This window comes from Triturus cristatus, chromosome 1_1 (genome assembly GCF_964204655.1).
Source record: "Triturus cristatus chromosome 1_1, aTriCri1.1, whole genome shotgun sequence".
NCBI classification, from domain to species: Eukaryota; Metazoa; Chordata; class Amphibia; order Caudata; family Salamandridae; genus Triturus; species Triturus cristatus.
This window is the reverse complement of record NC_140579.1, coordinates 145,239,592-145,259,563: the sequence shown is the minus strand read 5'-3', so window position 1 is coordinate 145,259,563 and position 19,972 is coordinate 145,239,592. Positions and strand designations below refer to the sequence as shown.

Below are 19,972 nucleotides of genomic sequence, written 5' to 3'. Positions count from 1 at the left end.
ATCTTGTCATATTGAGTGTGGTGTATACAAATATATTAATACAATCTAAACAAATCAGCACACTAGGTGATGGCATTTCCACACATTATTGTTTAAGCACTGTATAGTTTTATCAGTAAATCTGTATGAGCAAATGTAATGATCATTTCAATTGAAAATGTGTTGTCTGTAATAGCAGTGCACTACCCCAACATTCACACTCCACTTAACGCCACTCGACTCTATTCACTCTGTCACTCTACAACGGTCCTCTCTATCCCACTCCACTCAATGACCCTCCATTCTACGACCCTCCACTCTATGCCATTCCACACCACGCCACTTCATTCCAGGCCATTCTACTCCCTCCACTATGTGACACTTCACTCTACGACACTTAACTAATACCACTTTACGGCACTCCAAATCCCTTTACTCCCCTCTACGACACTCCACACTATGCCACTTTACTCCACACCACTCCACTCTACGACACTTTACTCCACTCTATGCTACATCACTCCACTCTATGCCACTCCACTCTGACACTCTATGCCACTTCACTGTAGGCCACTCCATTCATATTGTCAAGAAAGGGTACCCCCAAATATATAATCTTAAGTTCAAGAAAGGGGGAGAAATAACAATCAATAATAGCACTTCCCGCTTAACCTATCTACCTTCATATGTGGAATTATTCCAATTTGGAGAGACCCAATAAAGTTCATGTACATTTTTATTTAAATTTACATGATTTATTTTCCAACGTTTCTTATTTTCATGTATTTAATTTTTATATGTACTTTTTTAACCAATATGATACTTTAAAAACGTGCTCGAATTCCACAAACAGTACTTCAATAATTGCAAAATACAAAAACAATACAATACTGAACAATACACCATTTGATCACTTTGCTCACTAACCACTATATATCACACATCACATCCATACATTCCATATATACAGTTGCTTACATCACACCATTCTACTCTGTGATACTTTACTCCTATGCTATGCCACTCCACTCTACGCCAATTCACTCTACACCACTGCACTCTACGACAATCTACTTCACTCTATGCTACTCCACAACACTCCTACTACTCTTCATGTCACCCATTCTACGACACTCTACTCCTCTATTTCTACGCCACAATACTGCACTCTACGCTACTCTATGACGCACTACTCCACTCTACACCACTCCACTGTATGCCACTCCACTCTGACACTGTACTCCACTCAACGCCACTCAACTCCACTCTACGCCACAAAACTCCACTCTTTGCCACTCCACTCTGCGACATTCCACTCCTTGACAATCTCCTCTATGCCACAAACCTTTAGCCATTCTGGACAGAAGCCATGCTAGTGTACAACATGACTAAAACATATTGGCTTTGCCAATAGCTCTTGCATAGGCGAGACCTGTTGGCTTTGTCAATGCTTGTTTCTCCTTGACATCACACAGAACGAGAGCAGACGTTCTATGTCTCTTTCTACGGTTCTTGTTTATAGCAAAGCCTGACGGGATATACAAGTGTCCATGCTATCATTTTTAGAATGTTAAGACCCGAGTGGCCATAATGTTGATTATATTTTTTTCATCGAGAATTGTTTTCCAAAAGTGGGAGTTTTTAGGTCTAGCAGTAGCCTCAATCTTTTATTTTTCCAAAACCTTTAAAAAATAATACAGTACATATGCATGTGTCAGTATCAAATACAGCTTGCTCGGAGGGATTGCACAAAGGCACTTTAATGATTGGGCTGGGCAAAGCAGCTAAGATTGAATGTATGTGATGTTTTATTGTTATTTTATAGAGTTGTTACATCATGAAATTAATGAAATCTTTATTTTATGATGTTTTATGTGGTTTCAATGGTCCAGTATGGCATGTTATCACTAAATTATCTTAATATTTGTAGTGCATCTGTTCAAAACTCCTTCTTGACATCTGTTTAAGAAATGTGCTTTTATTCGCTGATTGTAATGATTTTTATTAATTGTTCAATAAAGATTTATATATATGCATGCATGCATGCATGCATGCATACATACATACATACATACCTAGCGGGGCTTTCAATCTTCCCTTTTCACCCATTGGTCTGTTGCGGTGCCATTCACATTTTGCTTCTGCCCAGCACAACATGGAATTGGTCAGGCCGCTGAAGTCACTAGGCCCTGCTCACTTGTAGTGAGAGAATTTTTCCCCAATATTTTTTTTTCTCTGGGATTTGTATTGCGCTACTTTGCCCAAGGGCGTCAAGGCGCAGAAGATGGAAAACAATCAGCCAAGTAGCAGGAAAGAGACATTAGGGTTAGGCCTCAGAGAAGAGCAGAGTTTTAAGTGCTCGACGAAACAAAATAAGAGATTCCTGATTCCTAAGGTCAGGGGGAAGCTCATTCCAAAGTCTGGGGGCAAGGGCGAAAAAGGCCCTGCCTCCCCACCTTGCTTTCGCAACGCGGGGGACGGTTAACAACTTCAGACTAGTGGATCGCAGGGCCCTGCCTGGGGTGTAGTAGGACAAGAGAGACCTGATGCCCTCGGCCCCTGCGTCATGAAGAGCCCGATGAGTAAGGATCAGAGTTTTAAATTTTATCCTGGCATACACCGGTAGCCAGTGAAGATGTTTCCTGATCGTGGTTCCAGAGGAGCGCCTAGGGGCATTAGCAATGAACCTTGCTGCCACGTTCTGAACCACTTGCAACCGATGGACCAATTTGTTGTTCATCCCGAGGTAGAGGGCATTACAATAGTCCAGGCGCGAAGATAAAAGGGCAACCGAGACTAGTTTCCGGGCGTCGGGCGTGAGGTAATGGGTGAGCTTTCTCAACACCCTTAGAATCCCACAGCAGGTGGAAACAGTCCTATTCACCTGCTTGTCAAAGGTAAGAGAGGTGTCGAATAGTACTCCCAGATTACGGGCAGCCAGGGATGGCTGGGGGCAGACTCCCAGAGTCGATGGCCACCAGTCGGCTGACCACACCTCGTTGTTGCTCCCGAACACCAGAATCTCCGTCTTTTCCCCATTCAATTTAAGGAAGCTAGATGTCATCCAGCCTGCCACGGCCTCCATACAGTTCCTAAAATTTAGGGCTGTAGATCCAATAGATTGTGACAGGGAGACCATAATTTGGGTGTCATCGGTGTACGAGAGTACTTCCAAACCAAAAGATCTAACAAGCCTAGCAAGTGGGGCCACATAAACGTTGAAAAGAGTCGGGCTCAGAGAAGAGCCCTGCGGGACCCCACAATGCAAGGGCTTGGCAGTGGAGAGGAAGTCACCCAATTTGACCCTTTGCTCCCTGTTATTGAGGAAGGAGGTAAGCAGACTGAGGGCCAAACCTTCCACCCCCATCTCACTGAGACGGGAGGCCAGGATGGTGGGGGACAGGGTGTCAAAAGCCGCGGTGAGGTCGAGCAGGATCAGCAGCGTAGTCTTACCCCTGTCGACCTTGGCGCGGATGTTGTTAACCACCACCGTAAGGGCTGACTCAGTGCTGTGCTCCTTTCTGAAGCCATGCTGGGAAGGGTCAAGCAGGCGGGTTTTATCAAGAAAGGAGCTAAGATGGAAATTCAGATGAGCCTCCAACATCTTGGCCGGGGCAGGAAGGAGAGAGATGGGGCGAAAGTTTTTTAAGACCTCAGGGTCCAGGGTGGTCTTCTTCAGAAGGGGCTTCACAATGGCTGTTTTCCAGTAGGATGGGAAAACCCCACTGGATATGGCCCTATTCATGACTGCCAGCATGGGGGGCATTAAGGTAGCCCTACAATTTTTTAAGACTTTAAGCGGGCAGGGGTCAAGAGGCGAACCTGATTTAAGGGAGTCCAAAAGTCTCTCTAAGTCCAAGGCCGTAAGGGGAGGAAAACTGGAATAGGTGTCCGCAGGGAGAACAGTATTCCCCAAGTCCGAGGAGAAAGGCCGTGTAAGATTATCTGCCTGGAGGGCTGTGTGAATATTTAAAATTTTTGTGTGAAAAAAGGAGGAGATCTGATCACAGAGTTCTTGTGAAGGAACTATAGGGTCTGGGTGATGGATAAGAGATAAGGTGTCCACAAATTTAAACAAGTCTCCAGGGGAGGTAAGAGAGGAGGTAAGGTTGGAGAAATAGGATTGCTTTTCATCCAGCACCGCCGCTTTATAGATCTTAAGAAGCTTTCTATGTTTGGTCCGGCCTTCGGCATCGGGCTGGGATCTCCAAAGCCTTTCTTGCCTCCTGCATGCCTGCCTCTGAGTTCTAAGGGAGTCAGAATACCAAGGGGCCGTAGGGCGTTTCCTAGCGCAGTATATTGATTTAAGGGGGGCCAGGGAGTCCACTGCCTTTGCAATAGTGTTCGCAAGTTCCCGTGCTGATGAGTCGATATCCTGTAAGGGAAGAGGCTCAAAATTAGCAATGAGGGGGCCCAGGGATTGGTCAGTCAGGCTCCGGAAATTTCTCTTCTGCACCCAGCAGTTTGTGTCTTTTCTGAGAGCGAGAGAGGTACAGTAAGAGAATTCCATGGAGACTGCATGGTGATCAGTCCAGGAGAGAGGAAGAAGTGGACCCACCTCCAACCTAGAGTCATTCGTAAACACCCCATCTAATGTATGACCGGCAATGTGAGTGGGAGAAGATACCTTTTGGAGTAGATTGAAAGAGGCCAGTGGATCCACAAGAGATAACGTATCACTGGAATTACTGTTTTCCAGATGGAAATTAAAATCCCCGGGAATAGTAAGGGAGGGTCTGTTAAGAAAAGGCTCTATAACTTCTAAAAGATCGAGACAAAATGAAGATCTGGGGCCTGGGGGTCTATAGATAAGAATCCCTGAAAAATTTTCTAAGGGAGAGGAACTGAGGGAGAAAAACATGGCCAGAAAAGAATTATGGGGATAGGGAAGAGACTCCATACGGCAGGTAAAAGCAGTCTTATATATAATGCCAATTCCGCCCCCTTTTCGGCCCTCTCTGTCCTGTCTTACCATGGTGTAGCCGTCAGGCAGAGCATTTAGCAAATCAGGGCCTGCTGAGTCCGAGCCCCACGTTTCCGTTACAAAGAGGGTTTCCTTTGGGATACAAAGTCTCTAAAATCTGTAAAGCAGTCCCTTCCAGTGCCATGGACTCATCAGCTAATGTGTCATTTTCTTTAAACATTTCTTTTTTTTCTTTTGCCAGGTCCCAGCAGGTAACCTGGCCCTCACTACTGGTTACATTGCGCCACATCCCATGCTGTTACTGCTGTAGGCGCCCGTCTTTAAATGAGCGGTAAAACCATTCCATACCAAGACGGCCACACCGGCGTGAGCATGCATGTGCAGACAGCGCAGCTATATTTGAATGCGTTTTGTTATACTTTAGTAAAAAACATACAAAGATGGCCACCCATGTATGTGCATGCATAGGTAGCCATCTTGAAACAGTGATTGGTAAAACCAGTACAACATGGGCGCTTGTGTGTGGGCATGCACACATTTTGTCAGTGCCTGTTTCCTTATGTCCTGAGTAATGGCCAGGAAAAGTCTTAAGTAAATAAAAAGTTGCTCTCTTTCTAAAACTGGGAAGGTTTTGCAAACTTGCATTGCCTGACAAGTGCCTGTTATGGCACCCACACAGTACCCTGTGCAACATAAAGTGTGAGTCAACATATAATGTAAACATTGAGACAGACGAGCTTAAAGTTACCAACAGCTCTTTAATTTTCAAATAACTTTCAAGTTGTTGCTACTTTGGGGACAGATTGTTGCTTGAGAGAACACAGCTTGGTTATTCCCCATCTGGCCTTCGTCTGCTGATTTTACACTTTCTAGGCACAGGTCTAAACACTGGTCTTCAAGCACTTGAGACCTGTGCCATCTCCACTGTATTACTCTTGACGATTAGACTACAGGGATTTAAAAGTAGGATCGGCAGATCTGGATGCTGAAAAGTAACAAACGCTCAGTGCATGTATGTATATATATATATATATCAGTATAGAAATACTGCTCTCTGCTGTTGTAAAATTGTTGACTTATTCATTGGCTTTTACCACCTCACTTCTTCCCTCGTTTTCCTCTCCAAGTGCCTTTTCTCACTGGGCTTTTCTCTCGCCTCTCAGGTGCTGCTGATATCCGTGTTGATGTACACGCCCTTCGGGATAGCTGGATTGCGTCTGTTCTCCATGGCGAGCGAGGCGTACGTGTCGGGCACGCACTCTGCGGCCTTTGTCACCTGTCCCAACGAGAAGGTGGCCAAGGACATTGCGCGGTAAGGTTCCGGGGGTCGTTGCTGTTCAGCGTCAGTGGAGCTCGAAGCTCCTTTATTGGCATCAAAAGATCCACTTTATGCGTGTTGATGTGTGCCAGGGCTGGGTAGGTAGAGCGAACCCCACCCACTCCCCATTGATGGGGGCTCTGGTGGATCGCCAAAGAGTTCCCCCATGATTCATGTTGCTCCCAGTCTGCAGCAGGGACCCCTGACATAATCATCTGATTTGTAGACTCGTACGGTCATCATCTGTGGTACGGACACCAGTGGTAATCTTCTTTGGCGTGGACCCGTGGCATGTTTCCCAGATGGTACCAGTAACTACCTGGTTCCTCTTGACTACCATCTCTTGGTTCCTGGTCACTACCACCTGTGGACTGGTTCACGGTGCCTGTCGCTTTTAGCTCTCCACATGGTCCGTGGTAGTTGCCACTTATTGCATGGTCCTGTTGGCTGCCACATCTGGCATTGAACCCAGTAGCTGTTAATGGTGGCTTCTTTCCTTATGGTTTCCAGCTCTGCCATGGTTCCTACTCACCACCCCCCTAAGGCATGGCTCCCGCTCACCACCACCCGTGGCATGGTTCCCGCTCACCACCACCCTGTGCCACGGTTCCCGCTCACCACCACCCGTGGCATGGTTCCTACTCACCACCACTCGTGGCATGGTTCCTACTCACCACCACCCGTGGCATGGTTCCTACTCACCACCACCCGTGGCATGGTTCCCGCTCACCACCACCCTGTGCCACGGTTCCTGCTCACCACCACCCCGTGGCATGGTTACTACTCACCACCACCCGTGGCATGGTTACTACTCACCACGACCCGTGGCATGGTTCCTACTCACCACCACCCATGGCATGGTTCCCACTTACCACCAGCTTCAGCATTGCCCTTGGTGGTTGCCATATGTGGCGTGTGTATTGGTAGCTATCAGGGTTACATTTCTTAGCGGCTCCTGTTGCATCTGGCATGTTATGTATGTTGCTGGTGGGTTTTCTGACACAAATATCTGTGCTTGAAACCCTGTCCCATGGAACCGGTTCTCTATGTTGTCTCTGGCAGCTGCTGTCACTCTGGCGACCTGGGGGTTGATGTGTCCTTTTATCTAGAAGAAAATGCACCTATTTGAATCACCCTTCCCCACAGAGAACCGAACTGACTTCAGAAGTGACCTCAAGGGCTGGTGTTATACAATCTTAGACTTCCTATAAGCAGGGCAACCCCACATATACTATTTTAGGGGGGGCGGGGAGAATATCACTTATAAACAAACATTCCCTTTGTACATTAATAAACGGAAATAATCCAACCCAATCAGTGACAAAAAAATTCTTTGAAATGTTTATTCTGTTATTCTTAAATTACTTTCAATTACATATCTTTCAATTTGTGTGCAGTTTTCTTTACTTTCACTCACATTTATTTCAGTTTTATGCAACATTTTTCCTTCATGTTTTTCTTAAACACCCATAAATCATACTTATCTATCCCGCCAAAAACAACCTATAAATTACAACAGCGGCTACATCGATGAAATATGCATCACATACCCAATACAGGGGTTTTAAGGACTCTTGGGGGTGCTGGGGCCTGTGTGTATGGAGTGTGTCGGTTCAATGAATGAATCATTCTATCAGTCAATGGCTGGTATAGCGCGACTACTCACCCTTTCGGGCCTGAAGGCGCTGGTGTTAGTTTGTTATGAATGAGACAAAGAACTACGAGTGGGGTGGTTTATGGCATAGATTGTATCGGTTTAGACATTGTTACTTAGATGTATTTTGTTTTTTGGGGGGGGTCGGTGACTATGCTGGATTAATTCCATGTATAAATGTAGAAAGAGTAAGCGGGAATGTTTATTTATAATTGAAGTAATATATCCTTAGCTCAGTTGGTTTATTCTCTGTAGCCAAACCACCAATATTTCCGCAGCTTTCTTTTTAACCAGCTATGCGATGAGAAGAAGTATGAAATGTACTAGGCAGGGGCTGTGACAACATACATGTGGATAAACATAGATTAGCAATGTTAGAACAGTTTGGGGTCGGTGGGTGCGAACAAAGGTACCTGCTTTTGAAATGAGCGCGGTCGAGACTAGTGCCGAGACTGACGTGGACGAGGACAAATACACTTTAATTGTAAAAACTTCAGGAAAAAGACCTTTTTTTAGAGGGATACATTTTTGGAGAAAGGATGCCAATTGCCAGGTGATGCTGTGGAACAGGGTGCGGATTCCTTTCACACTCCCGCAGCAATGTGTACACGGCAGGACTTGCACAGTCGATTGCAAGGGAGCAATTTGTGATTAGAATACGTCAGATGACAATTCCGGGGACACTGTTCACTTTCAAGGAAGGAAGAGCAGACAGGGCTGTACCTGCTGCTAGACAAGTTAAAACACCTCGAGGGGCTAAAAGACCTGATCCTTCGGGGGGCTTGGAAGAGATACAGGCCGACAAACTCCTGGGTATAAAGGGCTCTCTCCTAAGTGCCAGGTGATGGCTACGCTGTGGGGGAAACAGAAATATGGATTTACAGGTGGGGAACAGTGAGTAATGGGGGTTTTCTTCTCACAGAGGGTGTCTTGGGGGCAGCAGCTAGCCCCTGAGAGCAGCTCTCGAGCTCTCTGTGATGTCACGCAGAATCCCGAGGTAAAGACTTTGTGCAGTTTACTCCTTATCCATCCATACTTTTATGTTATGTTTGCCCCCTCCCTCCAACCCCCCTTCATCTGCCCCTGAGTTCCACTGCTTTGCAGGGGTCAGGGATTAATTTAGGAGCTACATATAATATGGCCCCTCCCCCGAGATATATATATATATATATATATATATATATATATATATATATATATATATATAATCTCCTAACTATATCTACCTACTGGCAACCGCCAGTAGGTGTTATATATACACACCTCCGATGGAAGCCATGCATGGGGGCAGTGGAAGGAGCCACCACATGCAATATGGGGGCGTTTGTCGAAGGGCGTGGGTGAAATGTGGGCAGGAATTGTGCAAAGGAGTAGAGAGGTGTGCTTACGGATAACGCAGGGAAATTTCAATTATGTTTCGAAATACTTTATATACAGGAAAACATTTTAAGTACGTTTTATTTTTGTCAGCTGTCTTGTTTGTGTTTTTATCACTGACTTGATGTGTTAAGTCTATGAATGTCATGTAATAATGAATGTTGCTTTGAGGTTTGTTGTTACAGCTCTACACTGCCTCCTTCCATCCATGGGGGCAAGTTGTGGGGTCTTCCTCAGTTTCTGCTGAGTTGGCGTCTTAGTGGGGCTGTGTACCATTGGTTCTGGAAACAAACTGTCATTTATGGAAATAACGTGTGTCGTCCTAGCCTACCCAACGTAAAAGATCCCACCTCGGGCATGTGCACCGAGGTTAATACATGTGGCATCACTGCCAATGACCATCCTATGTGGCGTGCTCTCCACGGGGTTCCATCTTTGGTATGTGCACTGTGGTGAATACATGTGGCATCGCTGCCGATGACCATCCTATGTGGCGTGCTCTCCACGGGGTTCCATCTTTGGTATGTGCACCATGGTGAATACATGTGGCATCACTGCCAATGACCATCCTATGTGGCGTGCTCTCCACGGGGTTCCATCTTTGGTATGTGCACTGTGGTGAATACATGTGGCATCACTGCCAATGACCATCCTATGTGGCGTGCTCTTCACGGGGTGCTATCTTTGATATGTGCACCGTGGTGAATACATGTGGCATCACTGCCAATGACCATCCTATGTGGCATTTTCTCCAACTACGGCTTGCATCTACTGTTGGTGTACCTCCGTATCCCCAGCGAACGAACAGGCCATTTCAATGCAGTGACACTGCGCGCATGTCATAGGTCTGTCCTATTGTCTGTCTTCCGTGGATGCCACTGACTCTCCTCGCTTCCGGATAAAGCCCTTGCTTATAGGTCAGGTGTTGACTTGTGGCCTTTAATGTGGGATCTCACTTCTTATCCTTGAGCATTGGTTCAATTTCTGTTTTTACATTCCAGGGCGCTCGTGCAGAAGAAGCTGGCAGCCTGTGTGAATATTGTGCCTCAGATAACGTCCATGTAAGTGGCGTGAGACTTCAGTGTGTGAGTGGTATAAATAAGCATTGGCGCATAAGCGTGCCTGTCTGCATGTTGACTAGTTCTTCCCCGTAAAGCCTTCTGTCGCTGAGGTTGAAAGTCTTTCCCCCACTGGTTGCAGATGCTGCCTCACTGCCCTTGTGCACTTTCGCTTCTCGTGCCCTGGCTCGGTCTCTGTCCCTAAAGTCCCATTTGGACTGGTAACTATGTCTCTGTGTTGAAACTCAATACTTCTTCATGAGGCTTTGAACCAGAGTCCGTGTTTGGTTGGGTGCCCTCCATATGTTCACTGATGAATGTAAATGTTATTGTTTGAATAGTTTATTATTTGTAATGTGCAACACGCATGCGTGATCCGGACTGCCTGTAAGCATAAAGTAAACAAGTGCGAAGATAAAAAAGACACATTATCCAAAGTAATGAAGATAAGACAATCTTGGAGTGAGGGCAGGTAAAAACTTGTGGGAGAAATGTGGCGTTAGCCAGGATATGAAGTAGGTGGTGAGAGAATGGTTATGGCGGAGACTTGCAGACGAGGCTCCTGAGTTTATAGACTTCTTTTTATTTGCTGTTTGAGCAGAAGTTGGTTTAGGTTCTGCTTAAACCAGGAGAGGTCGGTGAGGCCATTTCGGTCTCTTCTGTCACCATCTGAGTGGTGTGTGCGGCAAAAACACAAACTCTTTCTGCTGTCTTGGTTTTTCTCCACTCATGTTTGAGTGCCCTATAACTGCCCTACACGACTCTTTCTTTTACCATAGTGTGGACTATTTGTCCCTCTGTGTTGACTTCTGATCTGCGTCTTTATCTGCTCCCTGTGGTTGGATCCCTCTCTCTCTGTGGTTGCTGGGTTATTCTTCTTGCTGCAGAGCCAGGATGTGTCTGTGAACTGTGGTTTTATTTACATATTCTTTTGAATTGTATTGTGGCATTTTTCAGAAGTAGACCTCTATAGTGGTGTGTTTTGGTGTTACGCACGAAGACTAGTGTATGCTTCAGGCATGGTGCCGCAGCCTGAATCGGCACTCCAAGGGAATGTGAGGGATTGTCCTGCGTGCTTTACATGGACGGTTTTACATGATGTTTACACAAACCAGTCTGAGAATCATTTGGGTCATGATTTTTTGGAAAAGCTTGGTCTTTATTGCATGTCTGAGTTCTAGGTGGCGGTCGGTGTCCTTGGGCTCACTCGGAGGACCATCAAGAGGCAGCCACTTGATCTGAGGTTTGTCCTTCGTAACAGTCTGAGTTGAGATTCCAGGAAGATTGGTCCCGTCTCATCATCCTCTTGGTTGTATTGAAGGAGGTTCTCCTTGGGACTGGTGACCAGCGTAGAGCCTGAGAGGGCAAGGATAAAGGGTAAATGTGATCCCGACTGCTCAGGTGTCGGACTTGAGTTTTCTGATATGTTATAGCTTGCTGTTTAAATATTAACTATTCAGATGTACAGCTCAGTGTCATAATCAAGACGTGACATCACGAGGGCTAGTGTTGCCTGCATCTTGAGGAAAAGGCCTTATCAAGGAGGGGAGGTACATTGCAGTGTTCTTATTGTGTAGAATGAGTGGTTGTCATTTTGTTGATTACGGTTTAAAGCGAGGGGCCGGGATCTATTGTCACACTGAGATTTTTCACTTGTTGATGTGATTGTCAGCAGTCCCATCTCCACAGACTAGTGGATCGAGGATCATAATTTTGAGATGATCCACAGGTGAGAAGGTCTGTTTTAGATGAGCCGTGTGTGTGTGAGGATTCTTTCTCCACTGTTACACCGCCAGAGGTGTTTGCGTAGTCCGGGTGCCTTGTGGTCCAGTGGGAGGATGATGTGGGTGGCGTCAGCATGGTTGAAGCAGTTAAGCTTGTAGAAGTTGACTGTGTCTGAAAGAGAAGACAAGACTGCTTTGAAAAGAGGGGGAAGTCATTTTGGAGACATGCCAGCATATACCTTAGGGATGAAAGGTAAACAGAGTAAATGACTTCTTGGATTCTGGGTCTCTGGTGGAAGTTTATCCACTTACAGACCGTCACCGGGAACTGTGCCATATAATCATTGGGCTGGTAGTTGTCTGTCTGTAGTGTTAAAGGCTCATAATGTCGATTAGTAGTAGAGATTAGTAGATGGAGGTTAGTGCTGACTGGCAGCAGCTTCCAGGTGTGAATCCTGTCCGTTTCACACTATTTGGTTGATAAATCGTGAGACAGCCGCCTTTTCGATGAGTGTCTGTATATCTTTGATTCTCTGTGTCTGTTTTTTGTATACACTATACATTTTTTCTATGATTCTGCCTGTGAGTTCTGTTTGATCTTCATGGTTTTTGTGTTGTGGTTGGATCTCTAAATCCCTTTTTGGTTGTTGGTTCTGTGTATCTAGGTTGTGAGTGACCCTATTTATGTGTTCTGTGATTGGCATTGTGTGCCTGAGTGTGGTTGATTCTCTATGCCTGAGTGTGGTTGATTCTCTATGCCTTTGTTGTGGTTGGCTCCCTGTGCCTATCTATTGTGGTTTGTACCCTGTCTGTGTTATTTCGCTCTCTGTAACCAGGTTTGTTGGTTGGCTGAACCTGTGTATTCTGTTTAATCTCTGTATGTTTTGTGTTTGTCTACTCTCTGTCCGTGTGTTTCAGTGAGATGCTACTAAATTTGTCTTTTGTGGTCTCTGAGTGTTACGGTCTCATCTGTGTCTGAGTCTTGTGGTTGGAATCTCTTTGTCCATGTGGTGCTTTGTGTTCTAGTTGTTTTTCAGGTGATAACTATCTTTGTTAGTTGCAGTTCCTTCTCTGCATCTGTGGCTTATTTGCCATTCTACTATTTTTCAGCTATTTCTCTTCTTTCCTCTTTTACTCAAGCTGCTCACCTCTTTGATTTTTAGATATGAGTGGAAAGGCAACATTGAAGAGGACAGTGAGGTGCTGCTGGTAAGTACTGAATACGCGTACTTATCGGGATGCATTATTTTGCTGTCCCACCCCTTCGTCTGTTAAATGAGTCGGACTGGATTACTTTGTAAAGTCTCTGTACTTCCTTTATTTACCTCATTAGATGATAAAAACTCGCAGCACCAAAGTTTCCGCGTTGGCAGAGTATGTGCGGTAAGCATCACTGTGTTTGGTACTTTCTATCCCATCCAACGCTACATGCCTGTGTGCCTCCTGTGGCAAACTTGTTCTCTGTGGTTTCTGTGACCTTCTCTTGTGGTATTTTGGTTTCTGCTGACACTATTACCAACTTTCATACGTCTTCATTAGCCTTTGCCTACATCTGTAGTGACCTTTCCCTGTTACACTTTACTAACTTTGTATTTGCTCCTGGAATCGCCTGTCCCAGCTCCTTGTGTGTGCTGCAGCATGGGTCTGCTGCAGGCTGAGCCTTTTGTTACCTCTCACAGGCGTTAATTGCTTGAACATGTACTCGCACCATGCCCTGCCTTCGATTGCCTGTGCTTGCTGTATTCTCTGATTGCAAGAGCTTGTGCCTGCTCCCGCCCTTTAGTAGAAGCCCTTATTTGTTAAACTTGTGTCTACCTTCTATTGGTCACAGCCTCTCTTCATGTGATTAGCATTAGCAGACATCTGCCCCATCCCTCACACTCCTTTGCAATTCTGTGCCACCTGCAGCTGAGACAACTGAGAAACCTGTGTCCTTCTTCCAGGTCGGTGCACCCTTATGAAGTGGCTGAAGTCATCAGCCTGCGCATTGACCAGGGAAATCCGCCCTATCTGAAGTGGCTGAACGACACCGTTCCAGAGTGAGTCAAACATCTCCTGCTCCATCATGGCGTCCACCGGAAACCATCAGCTCAACATGTTCGCCGCTTTCACTAAGAATCGAAACGTTTTTTGACGTAAAATTAAAATATATTTCTAAGTAGTGGTGTACTCTGCTTCTTTATTCCTTGATCAAAACCTCTTATCTGGTTGCACCAACTTCAGGCAGAAGAAGGCAAGTTAGCCTTTAAGAGAAATCGTCATCATCTTTCAATGACTGCCTATACCTCCCTCCCAGCACAGTTCATCCACATCGTCTTACCTACCCATGCACGCTTGAAGCATGACAACCCTCAGATAGTCAATTGAGTTCCTACTGGCTGTACTACCAGATTATTGAGTTTTAGATACTGTGTAACAATAATATTCAAAACTTCAATACTGTGAAGGCAAATATATTGTATTCTTAACTTCACATCTGGTACCATGACGATGTAAACATCGTAAAGGTACCCAGCATGGAGCTAAGTAAAATAAAAGCACAACGTGTGGTACCCTTCTCTACATCATATAAACAGTAAGCACAAACATGCAAAGCACTGCTTAGTTCCCCACCTCAACGCCGACTGTCTATTCCTCACAGAAGCATTATTCGCCCGAAACTGCACGACCACTTAACTTTTCAGTAGACATCAGTGACAATGGTTATGCCCCTCCCCCGTTGCCTCTCTGTTGTATAGTGGACCTGATCTGACCATCATTTACCAGGGCCATTTGTGTTTTTGCACCTAAGAGTTTCCCACTGTTGCACAACCTCCTTCATCCATGGTGGAGGCTGGAGATGAAATCTCTCTCTAGTGCTTCGGACACCGGCATGGTGGGGTTTGGAGGAAAGGAAGGCCGGATGGCAGGGAGTTGCTAACGGATTGGAATAAGGACTGTGCCATAGGGGAACCCGCGGTGCAAGCCTTCTGACCCCTGATTACCGAGAAGGATTTTGAAAATTCAGGAACCTTTGGTTTCCTCGACACAAGGGTCGAAGGGATAGTTCAATGGATATCTTGGGAGGACGTTTCAGTCTATCGAACTTTTTATTTGGCTTATTAAAAGTTGTAAAAGCACATTATAAAAAAACAAGTCACAAATGCAAAACTTCACACTTTCAAAAAAAGAGTTAAAAACAAAGTCCTATAAGATTCAACAGCCACATGTATAAAACCAGAATCCGCTGAACAAAGTACATTGCAATGCCCCATATCTATTTCGAATTCTCAAGGCACATTGACAAAGTTTGCCACTGCAACGCAAAGGTCTGTATTAGAGTTTTGCAGGAAAATGACATTTCAGTTGGAGTTTTATCATAAGGAGCCTTCTTCAGCTCTACTTGGAGCCTCTCTACTTCCACAATACCCATTCAAGGACCCTGCGAGTAGGGATATCCTACACGGAGCCCCCCTACCCCACTTGAATCTCAAGGGACCTATCTAGCCTGTCTACTGGCTGAATTGTGCTGTGTCCACATTGTCATTTACGCCTACCGTAGACACGGTCCAAGGGGTCCAGTGGTAGGAGGAACTTCACGCATCGAGCTCCCTTCTATTGTCATCCAACAAGGACTCGATTCTACTTTTCTTTGTGGGAGATATTCTCATTTATATTTCTACTCCCATCTTCAGAGACAGGTACCCCAGGTCAACTCAAGCTTTGTGCTCCTGTCCACTGTGGGACCTGCTCCCTTCGCAGGGCCCATTGTCTTAGCGCCGGTTGTGGCTGATTTCTCTGCTGTGCCCCAGACTTTCTTTCCAGTTAGTTTGCAGAGGGTCGGTTACAGAGCTGCTAAAATAGTTTTTTAAGAGGAAACCTCAACCGGTGTCTTATACAAGGTTGTAATTAGTGGGGGCTGCTGGAAGCAGTTCCTGTCTGGCATCTTTGCCTTGAGAAGAGTTTTGTGCAAGAGTTTTGATATAAGGATTGTGCTGGAGGCTGCCAGTGGGGTCGTTTTCAGGTAGGCATTGCCTTTTTGAGACCATCGTCACTGACATGCATCTGTTGTAGCCACAATCTGCATCCACAAGAGAAGGAAAAAAGGAACAAGCACTGGCAAATCCAGTTAGTTTCGTGTTTGTGGCCTATTGGCTTTGCCAAAGCTTTTTGCCGATGCTGTGCAGCATTAGCAGGAGGGAAAAAGTGTTTGTTTTTTTAAATGCAGCATCAGCAAAAACAGAAAAGGAAAAAAGACATGACTTGACACTCATATGAGGCTAAATATTATGACGCTGTGTCATTCTATAAGCACATGCCTGCATGATGAGGTATATGCATGAATGCCTCAGCCTGCATGCCTACTGGATGATGCGGGTGCCATCTTTTAATTTTTTTAAATTTAGCGATTCATGGTGGCGGGCACTAGTTTTTTAAGCCCGGGCAGGTCCAACCCACTTAAAGCACTGGCCCCTTCAATCCCCATTAGCAGCAACCTCCTGGCTGTCCGTGGCTCTGCTCTTGTTCTGCTCTAGGGGATTCCACAGCTCCTAACCCTGAGACCCCTGCCTCCTCTGCCCATATAGGACACATATGAGCGCTAACTGTTGGACGGAAAAGCATGGAATAACCTAGAGACTGAAAGGACACCGCAAACCGCACTATGTGCCACACACCTGGCCTCTGGCACAAGCATGTGTGCACAGCCAACTCCTCGGAGCATACTCCTCCCCAGTTCTATGGAAAGTTATCCGCCCCTTCTTAAACACACAAGACAAAAGCCACAAACTGCAAATGAAAAAAAAAATACAGAAAAACATTCTGAGGAAACTTTCAGGAACAGATAAATGCACAAAATCCTTTCTGAACATAGGCAGGCTTGACTGTTGAGCTCTTTTCCTTCCATGGCCCCAAAATCAACTTATAAGACCCTCATCTTTAGACTCCTCCCTCTCAGCACTTCTTATGGAGATGTATATCTTCGTCAACATCAGGGGCCCTTGACGCAAACTGGAAATGCCTGACTTTAGCCACTCTTTCCGTATTGTTGACGATTCAACCCTCCTAAAAATATTATTGGGTCAGTTTCAGGACTTGGAGGGCAAGAGGCTAAGCATGCGACTGAAAGTCAATTGAGGTCACCTTGAGGCATGTTCCCTGTCAACAATATAAAGTTTTACGTGGCAGAGTACCCCAGCATTAGAAGGAACCTGGGAAATGAATAATACAGTAATAAACAGTGGGTGCTCCACAAGACATTTATAAATGTTGTGTTTCCATCTCAATCACTGAGAATAATTAGGAAGACAGACCACAACGGAGAAGGAAGGCAATCTGATGAAAGTCCGCTCCATGTGATCCAGTCACACTGGGCTCTCAAATATTGTGCCAGAGAGACATACAGCAGGCACTGTCAATTATATCTTTGTGTTGATGAGTGCCCATTAGTTTAATTTGCAGCTAACGTACTGACTACACACAAGTGGCTCATGAAATGATTTTGTTTTGGACTAAACATCAATGTTTTGTTGGCTTCATCTTCTGCGCAGTTTGACCAGCCACTTGTCTGTGCATTTTCCAGGGAATAAATGTGCTAATTTTGAATTATTTTTTACGTGCACCTCTCATGTCCACGAGATCGGCAGCCATCTTGGGCCAGTGCTTGTCTTAACGGATCCTTCATGGCACGGTCCTCGCTCAGGACCCTATTCACAAAGGTAAACTGAGACGAATGTCTAACTTTATGACTTTTGGCATTCACAAAGGACCTTTTCGAGTAGTAAAGTTAGACTTTTGTCTCAGTTTAACTTAAGTTTTAGTCTTGAGTTTAACTGAGACCAAAAATCTAGTCTCAGTTAAATTTAAGACCAAAACTTAGGTTAAGTTTAACTTTACTACTCGTAAATGTCCTTTGTGAATACCAAAAGTCATAAAGTTAGACGTTCGTCTCAGTTTACCTTTGGGAATCGGGCCCTCTGAGTTCCCGCTTGTTCTGTAAATCGGTGTCCTCACACCTTCAGAATCCACAAGAAAATGTGTTGTACAGCTCAGCGTTGTGCTCCACGCAAGCCTATGTGCCAGCAAAGGCCAGAACTACGTCTCCTCTTCAGACTGATTTAAACCTGGCAATCAAGTTAAGATTTGAATGTATTCTTTAAACTGTTTTGTTTCACCCAAGCTGTGCTTGGGACCTCCTGGACCTCACCAGGCATGAAAGGAATGCTTGTGGCTTTGGGTCTTCTTGGTGCATGATGTCATGGAGAACCTCTGTTGTGTGAATGGTTTTGTGAAGTTCAGTATTCAGTTTGTCAGTTATAGTGGGGGTGTGCATTAATTTACAGTACCTTAGACTAAAGAGAGAGAAGGGGCTTCTATGGTATTCATTCTGTTTAGTTTGCTCAAATATTTCATTTTATGTTTGCTATAGTATGATTTTATAGTTCATCAGGTATTTGCTATGTGCAGATGAAGTGTCTACTGGTACTTTGTGCTTCAAACTGTTTTATTTTCATTCCTGCTACCATTCATATCTACGTTTCAACGGACAACCGTGTGTCGCGGAGCCAGGTAGTAGGTGATCGGTCATATAAACTGGTCTCTGCACTTTCAGAAGAGTTTTTACGTTTGCTTAATATTTGATGTCCAATTTTATCTGCATTTATTGTAGTCTTATTTTATTTGATGTAGTGTTTTATCACGCACTTTTATGTTTCCCCCCCCCCCCCACCTCCCCCACTGAAAACCAAATAAAGCTAATTTGATTGGATTTGAACTGGTCTCTGTAACATTCGATAAGAGGTAATATGTTGATTGTTATTCTTAATAACATTCAATAGAAGAGCCCTGAAAGGAATAAAAACCTCATGCAAATGAGACTTAGGGAGAGTGGAGCTCCCAGGGGATGGGATGAAGGTTCCATTTAGGCATGAGGGAACAAAGCCGTCTAATAATTATTCCTGGCTCCTTTAGATAAAGATTTTAAACTTGTTATTGGACACAAAAATTATAAAGATGTATCCTTAATGCGCATTCTTGAGTGTGTCTCTTCATGGTGAAAGAGGGTTTGGAGCCTAATAACAAGAACTCCCGTGAGTCTCACAGGAATTGGACACGTTACAACACAAATTTTTACAATGCATGCCTTTACAACGTGGTTTTTACATCGCAACATCTATTACAACACATGAGTTTACAACGCATGCCATCACAACGCATTTTTAGAAACTACACTTACAACGCATCCTATTACAACGCATAATACGTTTAGGGCAACAGTAGTGTAAGTGTTGGATAGTGTAGGGGTAAAAATTACTATTTCCCATTACTTACCTTCTAATGCGTTGTAGTGGCATGCGATGTAAAGGCTTGTTGTTTTGTAATGACTGCCTTATAAAGGTAGTGCTTTGTAATGACTGTGTTGTAATGGTTGTTTCCTGTCTCACGGGACTGTGCATTACTCAGAATGCACAGTTTCCACTGAGTGTGCAGGAGTTTTGTTGGGTTAGAATCGACTGGTTTCTCTGTCTCAGGATTGGTACATTAATTAAGTCCTTGATACCAAAGTGTCTAACGGGCCCTTGCTTTGCACATATTAAAGATAAATCCAGGAAACCTATCACCACATTAAAGTGGTCTCAGTTACACACACACCCGCTTCAACCTGGAACATTCAGCTGGAAATCCTCCTTGATGTGGGCTGGAAAATCAGCTCTCAGGACTAGGGGGCTTATTTATAAACCCATTGCACCGGCGGTGCAGCACTTTCTGTGATGCACCGGTGGCGCATTTTTGTGGCCCAAATTTACAAAGACAGGAAAAGCCACCCTGCATGGCTTTATCTGTCCTTGTAAATACGGCCCCTTTACATGCAGCACTTTGCGTGAAAGGGGCGTTCTATGGGTGTTGCTGTGGGTGTTCCCACGCAACACCCATGGAACCTGACACCTTTCCAGAGTTACA

The 19,972-nt window shown here is 45.0% G+C and overlaps 1 protein-coding gene across 5 annotated transcripts in view; it reads left to right on the top strand.

Moving 5' to 3' along the window:
- Window positions 1–14,195, top strand: part of CUTA (cutA divalent cation tolerance homolog) — a 57,985-nt gene extending 43,790 nt beyond the window's left edge. For 4 of the 5 annotated variants that reach the window (XM_085623712.1, XM_085623726.1, XM_085623738.1 and 1 more), the window contains 5 exons: window positions 6,067–6,215; window positions 10,254–10,313; window positions 13,198–13,243; window positions 13,368–13,417; window positions 13,978–14,195. In XM_085623712.1, coding sequence (XP_085479838.1) covers window positions 6,067–6,215; window positions 10,254–10,313; window positions 13,198–13,243; window positions 13,368–13,417; window positions 13,978–14,077 — 405 coding nt within the window. In that variant the 3' untranslated portion in view covers window positions 14,078–14,195. Of the gene's footprint in view, window positions 1–5,149; window positions 5,270–6,066; window positions 6,216–10,253; window positions 10,314–13,197; window positions 13,244–13,367; window positions 13,418–13,977 lie in introns of those variants that run through there. The other variant, XM_085623730.1, reaches the window with a different exon arrangement.
- The last annotated feature ends 5,777 nt before the right edge of the window (window positions 14,196–19,972 follow it).